The following is a 20687-nucleotide window of genomic DNA, read 5'->3' as shown; positions in this document are numbered from 1 at the left end:
GCATCAGCCCCATATTTGGAGTCCAAGAATGTCCTTCTTGGGGATTTTAATTGTGTCTTCGATGCACAGTTAGATAAAGTACCCCTGAGGGCCCACACTAAGCCACGCATGCTACGGTCTCTGGAGTTACTGCTACAGTGTATGCAGCTCAGAGATGATTGGAATCCAATGTCAAAAGCGTTTTCTTGTTGCACCCCAGCGGCAAATGCACTTAGCCACATTGACCATTGTTGTCTCACACCTGGGTTGTGGGCAGACACGGAGGGTTTTTCATACCTCCCCGATACATTTTGGATCATGCTCCACTTTGAAAAATGGCCCGGGCCGTCCGGCCATCTTGCTTTGGAGGCTCAGGGTGGAAGCATTTCGGATCCACCTTATGCTGCTGTGGTCTCAGAGACTCCACAACACTACTTCCAAGAAAACTGGGGGTTTGCATCTAACAGAGTTACTGAGTGGGCGGCCATGAAGGTGGTTATAAGAGGAGTGTGTATGAAGACCACCTATGGCGTGAAGCAACAGCTAGAAAGGGACATCGCAAAGCTTGAGCGCCAACTACACAGTCTAGAGGGCATTGTATGAGAGACACAGGAACACTTGTCCTAGTGGACCAAGATCCATGGGGAGCTACTAGATGCTTGGGCCAGGTTGGTTTCATGTAACGATAATCTTGGGCCTGGGAGGTGCTATTACTCCATCTTGAAAACCTACACTGCGCATGTCAAACTCCAGAAGGAGATTAAGTCATTTGTCATTGAACCACAGCCAAGCTTACAGTACACTAGAAGATGTGCCTGGGAGCGTAAACTTTCAACCTCAGGAGAGGAAGCTGCACTGTACAATACTGAACGCTATTGTTACTGATTGATACATTCATTGCCAAGTGGAATAAAAGTACATGGGAAAATAAAGTTATGGGCGGGAATGTTAATTTTAATATCATCAATAAAAGTTTCATTTTGGTATGGTGTGATGACCTCTCCTCATCCTTTTGTCCAATCGAAATTGGGGATCCTTACACTTGCAACATTGAGGGGTGGTACACTGACCTGGAAAATAGTTTATCTAGGGTAGGCTTAGCTAGTTAATTTGTCCGACTTGTCCGAATAGCTGACCTGTCACTGACCCAACGCACTCAATAGGTGATCGGGAGCAGAGGTGCTGGCGGAGCCCTCTGTCAGAAGGTTCGAAACCCAGATCGGGGTTTGAGAGCTGAAGTGCTGGTGAAGCACTTTGTTGGAGAAATCGATAACTCTTACCGGGTTCTGGCTGTTAGCTGCAGAGAGGGAGTAACACAGGCGTTGCAACTTTAACTGCGGGTGCTGGTCTTAGCCCTTGGTGGTCCTGTCCTGATCCAATTTGGCTTTACCTGTGCTGTTTCTAATCTGCACCTGCTTGCCTTTATGGTGCCTTCACTTTCGGGGTTCTGTCCTTTAAAACTGACCCGTTGCCAGGGTTAGTTCTTCACACCATTCTAGGTAAATATTCAATGTGGGTATGTCATTGTACTGTTTCCTTCTCTCTTCCCACCCTAATGTCAAATGCGTAAAGATTGCTTTATAAAAACTTTGCATATTTTCATACTAATCGTTATTTTTCTAATTGAGAATTTTCTATTGTTCAATTCTTGGATTATGACATTTTAAAGATTTTATATAAAGAGTTTAAACCTTTCCCGAGTTGTGGTTATTTTATGAGTGCAAATATTATTATTCTAACTATTATTCTAACTCCTTTGATCCCTTAGGACTTTAGGTACCGATGACAAGGATTGGTAAGTCAATGGTACAGGTCCTAAATGAAATTTATAAATCACTGATTAGATTAAGTGCACAGGTTACCTGATTAAATCTCATCATATGTTGTTTATGGGCCCAGGTGAGTATGGTAATCTAAGTCAGGTGACCTGCGCGCTCTATCAATTGTACCATTTGATTTTTCATGCTGGCAGCAACCGAGTCTGAGGGCGGGCCAGCAGCAGGGAGGAACAGTGTGCACTTCACTTTAAAGTATGCATGTTACTTTGGCTGGCTGGTTTGCGACGGCCAGCTGACAAGCAAACTTTAAATACTCCAACCTGAGCTGTCTTAGACAGCTGAGTGGAGAGCAAGCACAGGCCCCCATTGCTGAAAGGAGCTTCGAACCAGTGCACTCGGCATGCAGCAGTGCCTGGATTGGTAGAGGGGAGTTGGATGAGGCTCTGGGAGCTTGTACTTGAGCCACCATCTGTCGAGACGAAGAGGAGCACTGAGCATGAGGCAGTGGGTAAGAATGTTTTCAATTTTTTTATTTGAAATTGATTTAACTCACTGACAGGTACTGTGAGAATCTTGGGTGACCTCAGCCTCAACTCCAGAGCTTTCAATCGTGGCACATTATAAACACTGTTTAAAACAGACGGTAATTGAGAATTTTAATGTTGAGCCTAAGGGTAGGACTGTTTTTTTATCAGTACCTGTCAGTGGGTTAAATATTCACCCTACCATTTTAATTTGCCGTTGGCCGCCACCGGTGAATAGTAGTGCAGGTCCCCACGAGCGAACCAAGGTCGCTCTGCTTGCTGCATGCATCCACCCCCGAACATCTGTGTACACAGTGCAACCTAACTCAAAGTCGTTTCTGGTTTTCAGACGATGATGTCTGTTTTTCCCAAAAGTGTTCAAGCATTTGTTCCAAGTGCATCAATCTCTAGAAGAGACCAATAACGAAGAACAATCTTTTAAGGTGATCAACTATGTTTTTTTTTACCCAAAAGCACTTCTTCTGGCAGCTTGCTTTACATTATTCAGGCATAAGCATTTTTGAGGCTTGACAATGAAAAATGCAAAATGGTGTATGGATTCCAGGTCTCAATAAAAATGAAATGGTTAGTTTAACACATTTACAAACATGCTTTAATACTTTGTAAGTGTAAAGAGTGTCCAGTAACAAGAATTCGCTCTCCTTCAAGAATTTGAGTTTTCAAAAGTCCTGAGATCTGTTTTTTAAAGCTGCAATAAATTTACTTTTACACTTAAATTCTAGACAAACGCCATTGAAATGTAACTTGGCCAGTTCCATGTTTGTGTTCTAAAGGTACAAAATGAAAAGCTTATTTCTGAACGTTGGGAGTCGGACTTCGGGTGACGTTCATTTGTTGTCCCTGATGTTGTCAGGCCCGATTGGAGCAGGTCTCTTGTCCACGGCACCCAAGACCACTTCAACGATTTACACACTTAATATATTGGAATTATTTATATATGTCTGGAGTTGCAGGGCTTTTCCTGAAAGTTGATGCTCAATATCTTCTTCCCATCAGGCAAAGGTTGAAAGCTCGACCCACTAGAAAATAAAAAAGAGATTGGGAAACATTAATATCAAAACAGGAAGGCGCCCAAATATTTAAGCTCTGACATTTGAGAACTTCTAACAGTAACTGAGAACCTTGAGCGTAAGCTAACATTTTAGACAAATGTTTTACTGAACAGCTCAAAATAATAATTTCTCTTCCTCGCTCTGAATCTGGGACTAGGTCGGCAATGCGATAGGGAAGTAGCACCAGTAATGCAGAAAATTAGTTACATACTCTAGCATAATCAGTAGAAAAGCCAGAATTTACAGTTTTCTTGTCCACTCGACCATTTCCACTCAGTAGCCTTCTGCACTTCTGAGCTCAAATGTCTCTACTGGGAAAAGGGGAGGTGGTGTGTAGGGGTTCCAAGAAGAATCGGACCTCTGGGGCCCTCCCATAGATGCATATAGGCTCTTCTGTGAAACGATAGCAAAATCTCTGGGAAACCTGTCTGTGATCCCTGATAAAAGTCTACATTGGGATCAGGAAAGTGCTGGACTAAATGTGGAAGCTGTTTGCTCAAACATGGCTTCAGCGTTGTTATCCAGTTGCCAGTCCTCATATAAGATCAGCATCTCTGGAATCTGGTGGCCACTTGTGAAATTCTAGGTATCCCTGGCAAAAGGTGGCTATCCTGGAATAAAGTGCTCGCCCCAGTGTAAGGTAGTCAGCAGGACCGGACTGGGAACCACAACCGGCCCTGGCAAAGTGCTCGGCCGGACCCCCACTTCCCACTCGGGGGGTTGGAGGTGCCGCCGAGCTCTTTGTCGGGCCGATTTTGCAGCTATGCTGCAAAAAAGGCCCCCAGGGGCCCAAAACCGGCCCGCACCATGCGGCACACCGGGGATTGCCCGGTGCCCGCTATGGCCAGTCCGGCCCTGGTAGTCAGCACGGAGATATAGATCCAGAGTAACTTTTGGATCTCCTACAACTGGAGGTCGCTAAATACATATAATTAATTTTTAGTGATTGTGGAGTCGGGCACTAAGACCTGAAGAAACTGGAGAGTCAAGGGCAGGATGTGAAATGCCGTGGGAAGGGCACTGGAGGAAGGAGGGCAGTGTTTTTGGGGTGCAGAAGAGTTCGTTTTAGAAGAGACTGTGTAGAGCAGGGTGCAGAGATAAATAAAGGTACAATACCTCACTCGCATGTGTCTTAGTGATCATTCTATGTCTGTCAATATTATAGCTGGTGACAAAGGTGGAGAAGCAGTAGCCCCATAGACTCACAACTCTGGCCGAAGGACCATAGTCCCCAAATACAGCAGAGAAGTGGTAAGGCAACCCCCCCTCCACCCCACCCAGATGACCAGAGCCCTGTCCTGTACCCAGCAGTCGTCACTGTAACAAAGCTAGCAGCCAAGAGCACCCCAGCAGGGAATCTGAGTGCACCTGAGTAACCATCACACTTCAGAGTGATGGGCACTCAAGGGACTGATGGGCACTCCCTTGAGGTTGGAGGACCAGCATGCCTCCAACCTCAAGGGAATGCGACCCGCCTCCGCAAGCGGGCAAACTCCTTTGAAGCCCCACAAGAAAAATAATAAGTGACAAAGGAGGTGAGAGATGAAAATAACAAACAACATCAAAGAGAAACAACTCAGTAGAGGTGGAAGTTTTGAATTGGGAATAAAACAGTGCCACCCACAGAGGCCTCCAAGCGGCTATTTTGGATTGGGCCAAAAACAGACTCAAATACATAGGCTCATCAACAGCCGTTTTAGATTGGGCAGAAAGCTCACAGAACAGTAAGAGAAAGCAATCTGCACCCATGAGTGGAACGCTTAACTCACCCAAACAAGTAACCACAGTAGAGGCAAAGTAGGTTTAACACACAAACGGCCAGTATGTATTAGGGCAGGAGTACCAAATATGATGCGGCCACCTTCCAAAAGCCGCTACCACTATTCAACATAGCAAAACAATGGTGCCAGATGGGCTGACTGGATCGAAAAATTTGACTTCTTTGATGCACTGAAGCCAGAAGATGCAACAATAATGAAATACCTTAAAAATCTGCAGTGGTGGTATCAATGAAACATAAAAAAAATCCTGTTGGAACAAGCTACCTGTTATAACTCACTTGTCTCTTCCCTACTACTCAGCCAGAGTGAGTGCTGGTGTACTTGATGATGTTTGGAATGTTGGATGTGTGTGATGTCACGGAATGCTTGGAGTCTGGAGATGTGTGGAGTGGCAGTTGGTGGATGCAGGCTGAGCAGCGGGGAGGCTGCTCCTGGTTGGGTTTTGTTATCTTTTACTTATCTACTTGAAACTTAACTTGGAAGTAAGCTTTATTAAATCCAGCGTGTTTTATATACCTGGCTCAAGGACTTTTTAAGTACAACATTTTTGGCGACGAGGATGGGATGGAAGCAATCCACAATATACATGCATAACATAGAAATGATGCCGATAAATGGTAAACACCAGAAAAGATGGAACAAAGCCCACGCTTCTTCCTTACAGTCAACAACTCAGCGAAACCATCTTTCACGTTAAGGACAGACATTCCTCTTTGGTTGGAGACCTCGGGTGAGAGACCGCTCACCGGAGCACAGGACTTTCATTTCATTATATTGCTGGTCATTATAATGCATGTCTCGTTTTGTGTGTGTGAGTTTAAGGTCTGTATCAATTTATACTGCACTGAGGTCATAGGTGTGGTGTATTCTGTCCTGAGGTAATTTCATAGTTCTTGGGGTGGTTAGTGCCCCCTGCTGTTTATTTTTGGGTGGTGAGTGCCCCAGTGCTGTTTATTTTGGGGTAGTGAGTGCCCTACTACTGTGAATTTGTGAGGTAGTTAGTGCCTCATTGCAGTTAATTTTAGGGTGGTGAGTGCCCTACGGTGGTGAGTTTGTGGGGTGGTGAGTGTAGGAAGGTGGATATCTGACTATATGGGTACCCCAACTTTTTGCCTAGTGTTTAGCTGGTTTTCGACTTAGTTGGCCTGGGATCTTGCTAATCAGGGCCCCAGGCTATCTTCTCTCACTGTAAAATGGACTCATGTACTTTAGGTACATCTCCAATTGGATATTGGCTCACCTTATGAGACCCTGTACAGTGTACTATAGGTACCCAGGGCATAGGTGCATCCAAGGCCTACCAGGGGCTGCAGCATGTATTATGCCACCCCTAGCTGGCCATCCTAATTTACACAACTGGCTGATCACTCAGCTGGGGCAAGGTGGTGTAATCACCCTTTGCTTTAGATATAGTATACCTATATCTAACCTTATATATAGACACATATACACCTATAAGTCACTCCTATGGCAGGCCTTAACAATCCTGAAGGCAGAGTGCTTGGTTTTATGTGGGATGGTGCTCTAGCATGAGCTGAGCCTGTCTGCAGCTTTCAGAACCATGTCCTTATAGCTGTTCTATGATATAGCCATACCATATACTCTTAAGTGCATTATAATCCTCGCGGTTAATGCTAACTTTGGTTTGGCTTTATCAAAACATGTCGTGTAAGGTGTCATACGCTTTGGAATACTACCCCCTCGTCAGTTCTAGCGACAGGGGTAGCATTCCACCCTTCTAGAGGGAGAAGACATGCTGTTCCTGTTAATCCCAGTTAAATTTAACCAGAGCCTCAGCATCACAAAATGGATGCTGCTGTCACAAACACAAGTCTGACCTCCTGCTGCTGGGAGTCCTTTCAGCGAGGGAGGCTTGGACAATAGGTTTCCTGTCTTGGGAGGTGCTACCACCACCCCAGACAGGCCATAGTGTATTGGGGCAGCAAGGGCTGAATGAAATGAGACACTGCCTGGGGCACACAAGTTGCTCCATGCATAGTCCGGTTGAAACCAGTTGCTGGGGCACTCCAGCCCCAGCTCTGGCGCGAAACTGGACAAAGGGAAAGGGATGTAACCACCCCCTTCCCTGGTCCCACCCATAGGAGGGACCTAGCAGGTAATCCAGCCCCTTTAATTCGTATAAAGCTAGGAGCTGAGTCTAGAGACTTTAGATTTATCCTGAACTGAAACGTGAAACAAAACTCTGGACCTTCGCAATTCAATTGCAACTAGAAGACACAAGAATCACCCTTGTGGTCAAGGAGTGATCACCCTGTGCAAACAGGCACCATCCAGCGATCTGCAGTTTGCTTTGTCGACGCTCCCGCTGGAGCCCGAGCACAGAGCCCAACAAGAACCAGACTTCCAGACTTTTTTGACCCCGATTCACAGCCACAGCAAAGCTGAGACCCTTGGAGGCGACAAGAGACGAGGGACCGGCCATCTTGGAAAACTTGCTCATTGTTACTTGTGCAACTTCTGAGGCACCCTCGAAATTGCGCATTGGGGATTGAGAAGCCCCAGCCCGAGCACCTTCTACACCGACGCACAGCCCTCCACACTCCACGAGTGCTGCGTGGGGCCTGCTAGTGTTTTTGTGTTCGACGCGTCTGTTCGGTCACTTGCCCAGTGGCTAGTGTCCTCTTTGACGACGAACCTTTAAACTTACACCGCTGGCCTGGCTGCTCCAGGCTGGCCCTTGCTTCCCTGAAAAGGAGAAGCCCCCCAGACCATGCTGGTCTGCAACAGAAGCCAACTTCGATTCCTGCGTGGGTTGCCTTTGTCAAGGTTTGTTGACTCCAATTTGGAAGCCGACACCGCCAACAGCGAGATCCTTTGTGGGACAGTCAGTATCCAGCTCCTTGTTGTCGTCAACGCCTCCTGGTTTGCGTGGCTGCAGAGACAAGCTTCACGACATCACCTGATTGCTTCACGACATCGCCTGGTTCCTTCCTGGTCACTGGCTAGTGACCCAGACTCTGCCCCCTCTGCTTTCAGGTACTCTTCATCCTCTATCCGCCCTTGGATCCAACCGGACACTTCTCTCCTGGTCGCCTGCAGCATCTTTTCACAGGTCTCCATAGGATTCAGCGACGAAACCCGACACAACTTGACACCTATGCACCCGGCTCCTGTGGGTGAGGTAACGCGAGTACTCCAGTGCTCCTGTGGGTATTGACTATCCAAGTGTCCTAGTTTTCAGTAGCTTTCTCCTAGTTCATCCGGAAGTGTCCCAAATCAACTAGTTTCTAACTCTTACGTTCCCATTGTATCCCTATGGGAACTCGCATGTGTGTTAAGACACTGCACTCGCTTCCCGTGGGCCGCCTGCTTCCTAACCTTTGGTAGTTCAGTGTAGCCTCAGCGATGCCCAAGGCCTACTCCTTGTTCGTGACGTGGTTTTTATACCGTGGACAAGTGTGGCTCAATGGTTAGAGTGGCAGACCCTGATGCAGAGGTCTGGCCCGGGACCAGGGTTCAATTCCCGCCTCGGCGGCTATTGGGCTCAATTTCACCGGACCTGATCATTCTCGCCTCGGTGCCTAGTCTAATCATGGGGCCCACTCTGCAACTCTGCAACTCTGCAACGCAATGGCCCCAACAACGCTAGGATGCCTGGCTTCACCTTGGGGGTGCCCAGGAGTGGGCACTTCACAGGGAAAGGCCAGGAAGGGTTCCTCAGCGGTATTCGTACAAGCGCCGAGATGCCTCATGGTGATTCGTGGGCTATACAAGTACCATTACATTACATTACACATTACATTACCACTATTTTAGTATATGGTTTGCAGCGCCCCTAGGGCTCAACTGTATTTTGTGCAACTTATTGTATGATAATTAAGTATCTTGTTATGTGCTTGTGCCTCTGACCTCATAAAGAGTTCAGAGGGGTTGTGTTAGTAATAAATACATATATATATATTTTATACATAACCTGTGTGGTGTCCTTTCATTTGGTATTCAAGGGGTTACATATGGTAAAACAGCTGGCTTCACATGCTCTCTGAAGTTTTAGCCTAAGACTGGTTTGTCCATGCTACCACTAGGATAGCTGGTCTATAAGGTTGACTTTACAACGATCACCATAAGGGTTGTTTGGACTGATACAGGGTGCCCACTAGAATAGTGGACATCACATACCAGGCCCATTTCTCACAGTGAGTGCCCTACGGTGGTGAGTTTGTGGGGTGGTGAGTGCCCCAGTGCTGTTTATTTTAGAGTAGTGAGTGCCCTACTACTGTTAATTTTTGGGGTGGTTAGTGCCTCATTGCAGTTCATTTTAGGGTGGTGAGTGCCCTACGTTGGCGAGTTCGTGCGGTGGTGAGTGCCCCAGTGCTGTTTATTTTAGGTTTAAAGTATTTTATTGGTACAACACAAAAGGAAAGGAGACAAGCATCCATAGCAAATAAATGTCCTGTCACTGCGGCAAGCGCCGCACTTCTGGCGTTAGTTCTTCACATGGTGTCTCAGCTGAGGACTAGACCGCAGCGACATATAGTGATAAGCAGTGTTGCAATTGATATAACAGTCCCCCCGTCCCCCTCCCCCCCTCAACTCCCCAACTCCCCTTCCCCTTCCCCCACCCTTCCTCCACCATCGTCCAGTGCGTAAGCCAGTCCCTTGCCATCTCCCTCGACCATTCTTTAATGTAGGGGTGTAGTGCAATGTTCATTAAGAGATCGGATCCTCAGTTGTCGTGAGCTACAGGAGGCGTAGGTATCTCGGGCAGGTGATTTCCCTGAACTCAGTGAGTAGCAGGGACCGGAACGGTTGCCAAAGTTCATCCAATTGTTCTATATCTCCTGCCACTGTAAGTGACATTTTCTCCATTCCTAACACATGCCATAGTCTGTGGAGCCACCCAGTGACAGAAGGAAGCGTGGTGGTGCGCCAGTGTAAGAGAATATTCTGTATTGCGGAGCCCAATGCAATGGCTATCTGTCTGCTTCTGCGTGATCTAAGGGGATATCTCAATCCGTTCGGGAGCCCTAGTATTATGTATGCTGGGAAGCGTGGCAGTTCAGTGTCGAAATGCGAGTCGATGTCATCAATTACTTCTTTCCAGTAGGGTTCTAAGAGTGGACAGTCCCATAAAATATGCTTCAGTGTGCCCACCTGCCCACATACCCTCCAGCAAGCGCTATCTTTATTGTGGTCCATTTCATGTATTCGTTCAGGGGTATAATACCAGTAAGTTGAGACCTTGGTCAATGTTTCAGTGAGCCCCATATGGTATGCTGAATGCCTCACCCTGTATGATATCTGCTCCCATTCCTTGTGGCTCAGTGACCTGCCTAGCTCCCTCTCCCAACGCTCCCTCCCAGGATTGTGGAAGTGCGAAGAGGGCAGTTGCCATAGTTTATAGAGATCTGTAATTAGTTTTGCATCCGACGTGCGGGATAAGAGCCACTTCTCATAAGGGAGCAATGGTCTGTCAGCTGCCTCTCGTACCTGTGGATGTAGCGCCCAGTGGTGAATCTGCATGTGCCGGAGCCTTTCAGTTTCCGGGAATGAGTACTCCTGTCTAAAGTGTGTGAAGGGAATGACCCCCTCCGTGTCATATATATGGCACAGTGCTCTGCATCCGGCCTCCCGCCAGTGGGCGAAGGCCCCTTTTTCCAGCCCCGGTGTGAAGTCCGCGTTGTCGACCAACGGTGTGAGTGGTGACGGACTATGAACTATGTTAGTGGCATCCCAAACCCTTAGGGGCACCCTGGTGACGAAGGAAGCATATAAATTCGCGGGACGGTGAGCTCGGCCCAGGAATGGCACCTCCTGCAGGGGCCGGCCCGCCACCGCCTGGTCCTGAAAGAGCTAGTGTTTGTCCGATTCCCACCTACTACACTCCACCAGATAGCGCAGCTGTGCCGCTTGAAAGTACTTACGAAGGTCCGGTGTCCCCAGGCCTCCAGCCTCCGGGGCCAGCACGGAGAGCGTCCTTTTCATTCTAGATTTTTTGCCCTGCCAGATGAATCGCGCGAGATCTGTTTGCGTTTGTTGAATCCACCCCGTGGGTAGCTGAAGTGGCAAGGCCCGGAATAGATACAGAATCTGAGGCAGGACCGTCATTTCGACTGCAGCTATTCTGCCCAGCCATGAAAGAGTGCTGCGTGTTCACCGTCCAAGTTCCTCTCGGATCTTTGTGCTCAGGGTGGTGTAATTAGCCGCCACCATGGCCGGTAAGGTGGGGGCCAGTTGGATCCCTAAATAGGGCACCAGGTCCGATGACCAAAGCATCGGGAACAGGCCCTGCAGATAAGATCTAGTAGCTGAAGTTAGTGACAAGTCCAAGGCTACAGACTTCCCCATGTTCATTTTGAAGCCCGCTACCACGGCAAAGGCGTCCATCTCTGCCATGCATGCCGGAAGTGAGGTCCGGGGATTGTCCAGCGACAGAATAACGTCATCCGCATAGAGGCTTATGGTGTGCGTGAAGCCCCCAAGCCGCACCCCCGTGGCCACTGTGTTGGTACGGATCCGTTGGGCAAATGGCTCCATATAAAGGGCGAATAACAGGGGCGAGAGCGGACATCCCTGCCTAGTGCCTCTTTCGATTGTGAAACTGCGTGAACTGTAACCGTTCACTCGTACCATTGCCGTCGGAAATTTATAGCAATTGAAAATCATGGAGCGGAATTTCTTCCCTATGCCTACCTTCTGTAAGACCTTTTCTAGATAGGGCCAGTGCAGTCGGTCAAACGCCTTTTCGGCATCTACCGCCAACATCATCCTCTCTCCGGGGACCCGGGAGGCCTTCTCAATGAGATGAACTCTCCTCTTCGTGTTATCCACCGTCTGCCGCCCGGGGGTGAATCCCGCCTGATCTGGTTCTATAAGACCCAGCAGATGAGGGGCCAGTCGGGCCGCGAGAATCCCGGTATATAGCTTAAGATCTACATTCAAAAGGGATATCGGTCTGTACGAACCACATAGTGTTGGATCCTTCCCGGGTTTAGGAATTACCGTAAGAGAGGCCCGCAGGAGGACTGGTGGAATGGCACCGGGGTCCACGAACAAATTGAACAGATGGGTAAGGAGTGGGGCCAAAGACCTGCAGAATGTCTTATAGAAAAGAGAGGTATAACTGTCCGGCCCGGGGCCTTACCGTGCTTAAGCTTGGCAATGGCGGAGACCACCTCTTCAATCCGGATATCTCTGTCCAGATGTTCTGCCTGTGAGGGGGCTAAGGAGGGAAGGTCGACCGAGGCCAGGTACGCTTCTGTCGCCTGCTCGTCCGGGGGGTCCCCGGCATAAAGATTTGCATAGAACTTGCGAAAGGTCTCAGCAATTTGGGCATCCTCCGTGGCCATCGTCCCCGTACTGTGGGGAGTGCACTATCATTTCACCGTTTTGGGGTGGTGTGTGCCCCAATTGTTTCACTGCTCTGTGTGTTTTGGTGTGGTGTGGTTTTTTCCCTTCCCCTAAGGGAGGGGGGTGGGGTTAATCTCTACCAGTTAAATAATTTTTGTATTTGGTCAATTCTATAAATTTCATGCATGTATATGCTGGACTTCTTTCATCTTTTCTGGTGTTTTCCATTTATCTGCATCATTTCTATGTTATGCATGTATAGTGTGGATTGCTTTCAACCCTTCTTATGTAATGTATTTAATGATGTTTCAATTTATGTGCATCATTTCTGCTTTTAGTTTCCCTAAGGAAGGGGGAGTGTTATAACTCACTTGTCTCTTCCCTACTGCTCAGCCAGAGTGAGTGCTGGTGTACTTGATGATGTTTGGAATGGTGGATGTGTGTGATGTCACGGGATGCGTGGAGTCTGGAGATGTGTGGAGTGGCAGTTGGTGGATGCAGGCTGAGCAGTGGGGAGGCTGCTCCGGGTTGGGCTTTGTTATCTTTTACTTATCTACTTGAAACTTAACTTGGAACTAAGCTTTATTAAATCCAGCGTGTTTTATATACCTGGCTCAAGGACTTTTTAATTACAACACAACCGCATATCAGAAAGTGAAGGGCACACATACCAAGAAATTTGACCCGACACCCAATGTTTACTACGAAAGGTACACCTTCAACAAGCACAACAACAACCGAGGGTGACAATAGATGAATTAGTGGAGCATTTAGAAGTCCTCAACACGCGCTGCAGAATCAATTATTTAAACTACAAGGAAGCCATGCAATTCAGGATAATTGATGGATGCCGGCCCGACTCATTCCAAAGATGAATGCTCAGAGAAACACTCACACTGGACAAGATGCTAGCTGCAGTGAGAGCTAATGAATGAGCTGAAAGACAAGCTCCCGCAATGGAAGCAGGATCTACTCACAAAGGGATGGTACACGTAATGAAAAACAACCACCAGAGAAGCAAAGACAAGTACAGGTTCATACCCAACGTAAGTGCTACAGATGTGGGTTGTCATACCCACATGAAGGAAAGTGCCCAGCCGTTGGGCAGACCTGCAAAGGATGCGGGAAGAGAATCACTTCAGGACAGGCGGGGGAAGGCTGACTGACATGTGACAAAAGAGAAGACAGAAGACACCCGCAGACACCATTGCAGGTCAAAGGACACCGGACACAGCAATGCACCATGTGGGGAACACTGAGTCCAAGCTTAGACGACCACTCTCCACTTCGTCATCCAGCCAGTCACCTGTTCCAGCATTAAGCGACAGTGATGAAGAAGGATTCCTCTTGATGATATCCACAGAGGAATGAGGGACTCAGCTATCTACAATCAACCTGAGGATAGGGGACAGGCAGTAGAGTTCATCGTGGACAGTGGTGCATGCGTAAATGTAATTGGAACACAAGAACTAACACAACTGCCATACAAACTGCCACTAACTGAGACCCAGCTAAAAATGTATACGTGGACAGGAAGGAAACCTCTGAAACGCACCGGTGACGAGAAACAGCTGGCAAAATCTATGTACTAGAAAGGACAACTCATGCTCCCAACATTCTGTGCTTGACAGCAGCTGCAAGCATGTAATTAGCAGAAATAAACCATGTCTGAGAAGATATACAATATATAAAGTCAGCAGGAGCAGTAGACAAATGCCCAGTAGTCTGAGAGTGAATAACCCCTCAATACCATTTATCATTGACAGTTGAGTTTTCATCAAGGTGCTGCCCTTCAACAGATTCAGAGAATTCACACTGTCCCTGGGCCTAAAACAATCAGATGTCCAAATGTAACCTGGCCACATTCAAGCCATTGCACAAGCAAGTGTCGCTCAAAGCGACACAAACAATGGCGGTCGAAACAGCCATGCGTGTAAAAGGTTCTGCTGTGTGTCTCCTCAGCTTTGCCACAGAAACAGAGATGGGTCTGATCTTAACTACCACATACAGGCCATTAGAGGGATAATCCAAAAATTACTATGTTAACAACAAGGACCCCCTGGTACAGATATGTATCCTGGGACAGGGTAAACAATGTATGTAAATTAACACTCCCAGGCATAAACTACAACGGTAACACAATAGAGTGAACAAACAAACTACTAGGGTTTCAAAAAATATACATTTTTAATTCAATTAAAAAGACAATTAATAACAATCGGTGCAATGATCAAAGTTAATAAAAAAGTCCTAGACTAATACATATAGATTCACAAAACAATTTTTTTTAAAAATATAAAAATCAAAGGAGGTTAGATGGTATCCGGTCGACGCGTTTCAACATAAAATAATGTCTTCATCAGGACATTTACCATCCAATTTCTAGAGATAGATTCACGTGCTGGGTGCACACTCTTCTCTATTTTTCTAGCTGTATTGTGCTGTGTCAACAGACTCCAAACTGGGTATTTACTTAACAGTTATCTTGGAGGTATATTATTGCTTTCATTTAGGGCATTCATACCCTGAGTGTCTAAGTTTCAAACGAATAATTTTAACCACTAAGAGGATTTCTTCAAACCTTCTCCCCCTGGGGTCCTTTATATCAATCAGGGGACACGACTTTAAAATGTTATGTTGATTAAAATCCGAGATTAACCCGAGCCGATTATATCCGGTAGTTAAGTTCAAAAGGTCTGATCAGCGAGGGCGTGGGATATTCTACTGCCGTACTCACAGAATCCTATTTTTTATTTTTTATTTTTTATTTGAGCGCTGTTCCCAGGCATGGCCGTTTACCAATCGTGGTCCAGTCTTAAGTATACGGCGGTGAGGTGCTGATACTCCTATATTCTATATATGTTAACAAGCGCTCGTCACTCCTGGATGCTTGCACGAAGGTACGAATGGTGCCGGAACCTGCCGGTCGGTCAGGTATTCAAGGAAGAGCAGCCTGCTCTTCCTTGAATACCTGACCGACCAGCAGGTTCCGGCACCATTCGTACCTTCGTGCAAGCATCCAGGAGTGACGAGCGCTTGTTAACATATATAGAATATAGGAGTATCAGCACCTCACCGCCGTATACTTAAGACTGGACCACGATTGGTAAACGGCCATGCCTGGGAACAGCGCGCAAATAAAAAATAAAAAATAGGATTCTGTGAGTACCGCAGTAGAATATCCCACGCCCTCGCTGATCAGACCTTTTGAACTTAACTACCGGATATAATCGGCTCGGGTTAATCTCGGATTTTAATCAACATAACATTTTAAAGTCGTGTCCCCTGATTGATATAAAGGACCCCAGAGGGAGAAGGTTTGAAGAAATCCTCTTAGTGGTTAAAATTATTCGTTTGAAACGTAGACACTCAGGGTATGAATGCCCTAAATGAAAGCAATAATATACCTCCAAGATAACTGTTAAGTAAATACCCAGTTTGGAGTCTGTTGACACAGCACAATACAGCTAGAAAAATAGAGAAGAGTGTGCACCCAGCACATGAATCTATCTCTAGAAATTGGATGGTAAATGTCCTGATGAAGACATAATTTTATGTTGAAACGCGTCGACCGGATACCATCTAACCTCCTTTGATTTTTATATTTAAAAAAAAAAAATTTTGTGAATCTATATGTATTAGTCTAGGACTTTTTTATTAACTTTGATCATTGCACCGATTGTTATTAATTGTCTTTTTAATTGAATTAAAAATGTATATTTTTTGAAACCCTAGTAGTTTGTTTGTTCACTCTATTGTGTTACCGTTGTAGTTTATGCCTGGGAGTGTTAATTTACATACATAATCCAAAAATTACCCATGCTATTCAACAGAATAGGGAAGTTAAAGGGTGCCCATGTTCAGCTGCACATCAACAAGGACGTCCGCCCTGTCGCACAAAGGCACAGACGTGTTGCATTCCACTCCAAGAAGCAGTGGGGAAAGAAACAAAACCTTTGAAGAACTAGACAGCAGTGAAACCTCCAAAGCCCCCACCCAGTGGGTCTCCCCAATAGTAGTGATTCCACAGAAAGACAAAAAAAGGAGATATATGGATGGTGTTGACATGAGTCAGCCAAATAAAGCAATTAAGCGAGTACGAAAATCCGGTGTGCACATTTCATGCAATTGAATGGAGCAAAACATTTTTTCTAAGCTCGACCTGAACTAAGGATACCACCAAAAATAACTAGGTGAAAGATGCTGGTACATCACAACATTCTCCGTGCACCTTGGACTTTTTCGATATTAGCAACTAAATTTCAGCATCTTTTCAGCAGCAGAGATCTTTCAAGATGTCATCCACCGAGTCATCTTGCCAATACCAAATACATTCAAGAGGAATCACACTGGACAAAAACCTGAACATATGAGTCCACATAAACACACTGGCCAAATATGCCAGGTTTCACCTGAGCAACTTGAGAAATCTCAAACTTTCCTAGATACTTCACACCTAAAAATAGCAGTTAAGGCTTTAGATATCTCTAGGATTAAATACCGGATGATCAAATACGGATGCTCAACCTTATCTGGCCTACCCAAGATCTCAACAGCTCCCCTAAAAGCCTGTCTACACGCAGCCCCAAGACTCCTAACTGGCTCAAAAAATGTGATCACATTTCACTGCACCTGAAGGCACTAAATTGGCTGCCGTACAAAGCCAGAATCCAACTGAAGCTGGCCTGTATCACTCATAAAGCTGTACACTCCAAGTCTCCTGCGTATCTTGCTCAGAAAATCCTGGTTTCCGAAGAAGGTAGGCACTCCCGGTGTGCCAGGGATTTGTTGTCAAAACCAACCCTCTTCCGGAAGAAGAAAACATACAATAGAGCTTTCTCTGGGGCTACCACAGAATATGGAACTCGCTGCCGCCTTACATCAGAAGAATACCTGCTCTATCACGATTCAAAAAGGAAGTGAAGACTTTCCTAATTGGCAAATTCCTACCCTAATCTCTCTCAGCGCTTCTACAGTTTCAGCAGTCCAGCAATTTGCTTTTATCTTGTACTTGAACTCTTCCGGGATTACCGACTCTGCTCTCATATATGTAAACCACGTGATTCCTTTTTCAGTGACATTGCCTACCACTCTGCATTCTTCTCCACCTCACTGTCACTTTAAGGGCAAAGGCTGGTGCCTGCAGTCTACCTCTGCTCTTGCCTACATCCTCCTGCTACCTCCCCAACTGTTCACCTGTTCGCCACCCCTATTCCCTGTGTATAGCCTGTTTTTCCCGTCACTGTTTTCTCATGCTCCAATTTGTATCTAACTTGTTTTTGCTAATTCTTTTTAAATAACTTGTTACTGCTGTAAACGCTCTGATACCCTAACAGGTCATATCTGAAAGAGACACGTTAGTGATAGATTCCTTACCTTAGAATATCCCCAGGCGTCAGACTGGATCCGGAAATTTTTGCGTAGCAATACCCCTGCGCGTCAGTAGCCGTCGTCTGCGGCTCCGCGTCCGTCGTCGGCGTCGTTAGCGCCGGAATGACGTCGTCGGAGTACTTAGACCCCGCCCACGTGCGCTGACGTCAGTTCTTCTTTTTTCCACGCCAGCTAGCGCAGATCCGGAGAAGCTCTACCCTAGTCATTTTTTGACTAAACGTTTGATCTTTTTGATCATTCTTTTTCTTAGAGTCTTCGACTCTATCGGTGCCGGTAGGGATGCCCGGGTTCAAACCCTGCTCGAACTGTGACCGACTGATGTCGGTCACGAACACCCATCACCGGTGCCTGAAGTGCCTAGGCCTCGATCACGACGACAGCACCTGCTCCGACTGCCGGGCCCTGACGTCGAAGGCTAGGCGGGAGCGGTCCCGCAAGCGGCTCGAGCTCAGGCAGTCGGCCCGCACCACTCCAGGTCCCGGTCCTGGTCCCACGGGGGATCGAGGGACAGGTCGCGAGGTCGGAGTCATCGCAGCTCTGGGAGTGGACACCGGTCGTCAGGCTCCAAGTCCTCAGGTAAGAGGCATGAGAGGTCGGAGAGACGTCATTGTTCCTCTGACCCACCACGACGCTCGCATGATGCGGCCGGGGGCTCGGGCGACACCGCCCACGCGGCTCCGTGGGAGTCACAAGCTTTGCCGCCTGCCCAACACCTTCAGGTCCCTGGGCACGGCACGACGCTGGAGGAGATCAAGCGGTACCTCATGGCCATGAGGTCCCTCCCTCCTTAGTCGGGTTCCATGGCGCCTTCGGGCCCAACGGTCCAGACCGGAGGCCCTAGCGGGTCGGGTGCTTCGGCCCTGATGCTGCCGGGTGCTTCGGCCCGATGCCGCCGGCGACTTCGGTCCTGGCGCCGCAGGACCTCACTGGATCCGCTTCCGGATCCGGGTCGTCGCCGGTCGACCTCACGACCTCACCGGCGCCGGCCCCACGGGTGTTGCCCCCGGCGCCCGCTGTGGACGCCGTCCCCAATGTCCCCTACGGTCCGACTCTGGCGCCGGAACGGCGCCACTGGGCGCCGCTTCCGACGGCCTATGGAGATTTTTATTTCCACGAGGAGGCCCCGTCTGCTAATCCTGTTTTGCAGGTTACGGGTGACGAGGAGGATTGGGAGGGGTCTGAGGACCCTCTGGCACTAGAGTGCCAGTCTCAACAGGACTGGACATATGAGCTTGGGGAGGCCAGTGGTCTTGACACATCGCCAGACACTGGATTTGCCTCCCCTCCGACTGTGGCTTCGGAGGAGGGGTCTACATATAGTGTAATGTTGAAGAAGGCAGCCAAGGCCTTACACCTTGAGCTCCCCGTCGCGGCCATGAGGACTAACCTCCTCACTGAGGTCCTCAAACCGCAGTCAAGCTCCAGCGAGCCTCTGCTGCCGTTCAATTAGGCCTTATGTGACGTTCTTGTGGGCACTTGGTCCAAGCCCGCCACAGGCCCGCCTGTGGATAGGAACGTGGCCAGGCGCTACCGCCCGGCCCCGGTCGACCCATGCTTTTTGTTAACCCATCCCACCCCGGAGAGCCTGGTTATCCAGTCCTCCAATTCCCAGACCGCATTCCCGTCGGCCCCGCCCGACCGGGAATCCAAGAGATACGAACAGTTCGGGAAGAAGGTGTTCTCGTCTGTTAGTTTAGGGTTGGGGTCTGTGAATACCGCCTGTCTCTTGGGCCGCTACACCCACACTCTGTGGGACACGGTTGCGGAGGTGCTGCCACAATGCCCGGAGGAGGTCCGGGCTAAACTCGCCCAAACCCTTGCGGAGGGCCGAGATGCAGCACGTTATTTCATCCGGTGTGGGCTGGATACAATGGACTCACTGGGCAGGGCAATGGCAACGACGGTGGCGGTTCGACGCCACGCCTGGTTGAGGGGCGCCAACTTCTCGGCCGATGTCCAGGCCACACTTCTGGACATGCCGTTCGATGGCCGTCGCCTCTTCGGCGACAAGGCAGACCAATGCGCTGGAACGTTTTAAGGACTCCAGGGCTACGGCCAAGTCCTTGGGCCTCACGGCCCCACGCCAGCAAACGGGTGCCTTTCGCTCCTTTCGTGGCCACGGAAGGGGCGCCCCCACACGTGCTGCCAGCCACGCGCCGCAAAATGTTCAACAGCGCGGTGGCGGCCGTGGAAACCGCCGTGGCGGCGGTCGGGGACAACGGCGAGGCCAGTCCACACCTCCCTCCACAGCACCCACCTCAAAACCTTCCTAGTCCGAGTTTTCAGGCCCATGTGACGCCTGTGGGAGGTAGGGTTCGCCATCACCTCTCCCACTGGCGCACTATCACTTCGGACAAGCGGGTGCTGCAGATCGTCCGAAGGGGCTACTCCCTCCCCTTCGAGGCGACCCCTCCATCCATGCCACCGCAATGCCACCGCGTGTCGTGGGATCACTTGCAACTTCCGCAAGAGGAAGTCACGGCCCTCTTGGCCAAGGGTGCCATTGAGTGTGTTCCTGGGCCAGAAGTAGGGTGTGGATGTTACTCCCACTACTTTCTGGTACCCAAGAAGGGCAAAGGGGGCCTATGCCCTATCTTGGACCTGCTGAACGTCAACGGCTTCCTCCGGAAGGAGAAGTTCAAGATGCTGACTTTGGCTCAGGTCCTGGCTGTCCTGGACCTGGAAGACTGGCTGGTAGCGTTGGACTTGCAGGACGCTTATTTCCACATCCCCGTCCTGCCGGCCCACCGGCGTTACCTGCGGTTCACGGTAGGCCAAGAGCATTTTCAGTTTACTGTGCTCCCCTTCGGCCTTACCAGCGCCCCACGGGTGTTCACAAAGGTGATGGCG

The 20687-nt window shown here is 48.6% G+C and overlaps 1 protein-coding gene across 1 annotated transcript in view; it reads right to left on the bottom strand.

Moving 5' to 3' along the window:
- Window positions 1–2871: 2871 nt before the first annotated feature.
- The window catches only part of LOC147692465 (calpain-1 catalytic subunit-like), a 361725-nt gene continuing 343909 nt past the window's right edge, over window positions 2872–20687 (bottom strand). The window contains exon 21 of the mRNA XM_086938675.1: window positions 2872–3321. Coding sequence (XP_086794801.1) covers window positions 3295–3321 — 27 coding nt within the window. The 3' untranslated portion in view covers window positions 2872–3294. The remainder of the gene's footprint in view (window positions 3322–20687) is intronic.

Source organism: Lissotriton vulgaris, chromosome 9 (genome assembly GCF_964263255.1).
Source record: "Lissotriton vulgaris chromosome 9, aLisVul1.2, whole genome shotgun sequence".
Lineage (NCBI taxonomy): Eukaryota > Metazoa > Chordata > Amphibia > Caudata > Salamandridae > Lissotriton > Lissotriton vulgaris.
This window is presented reverse-complemented; position numbering and strand designations above follow the sequence as displayed.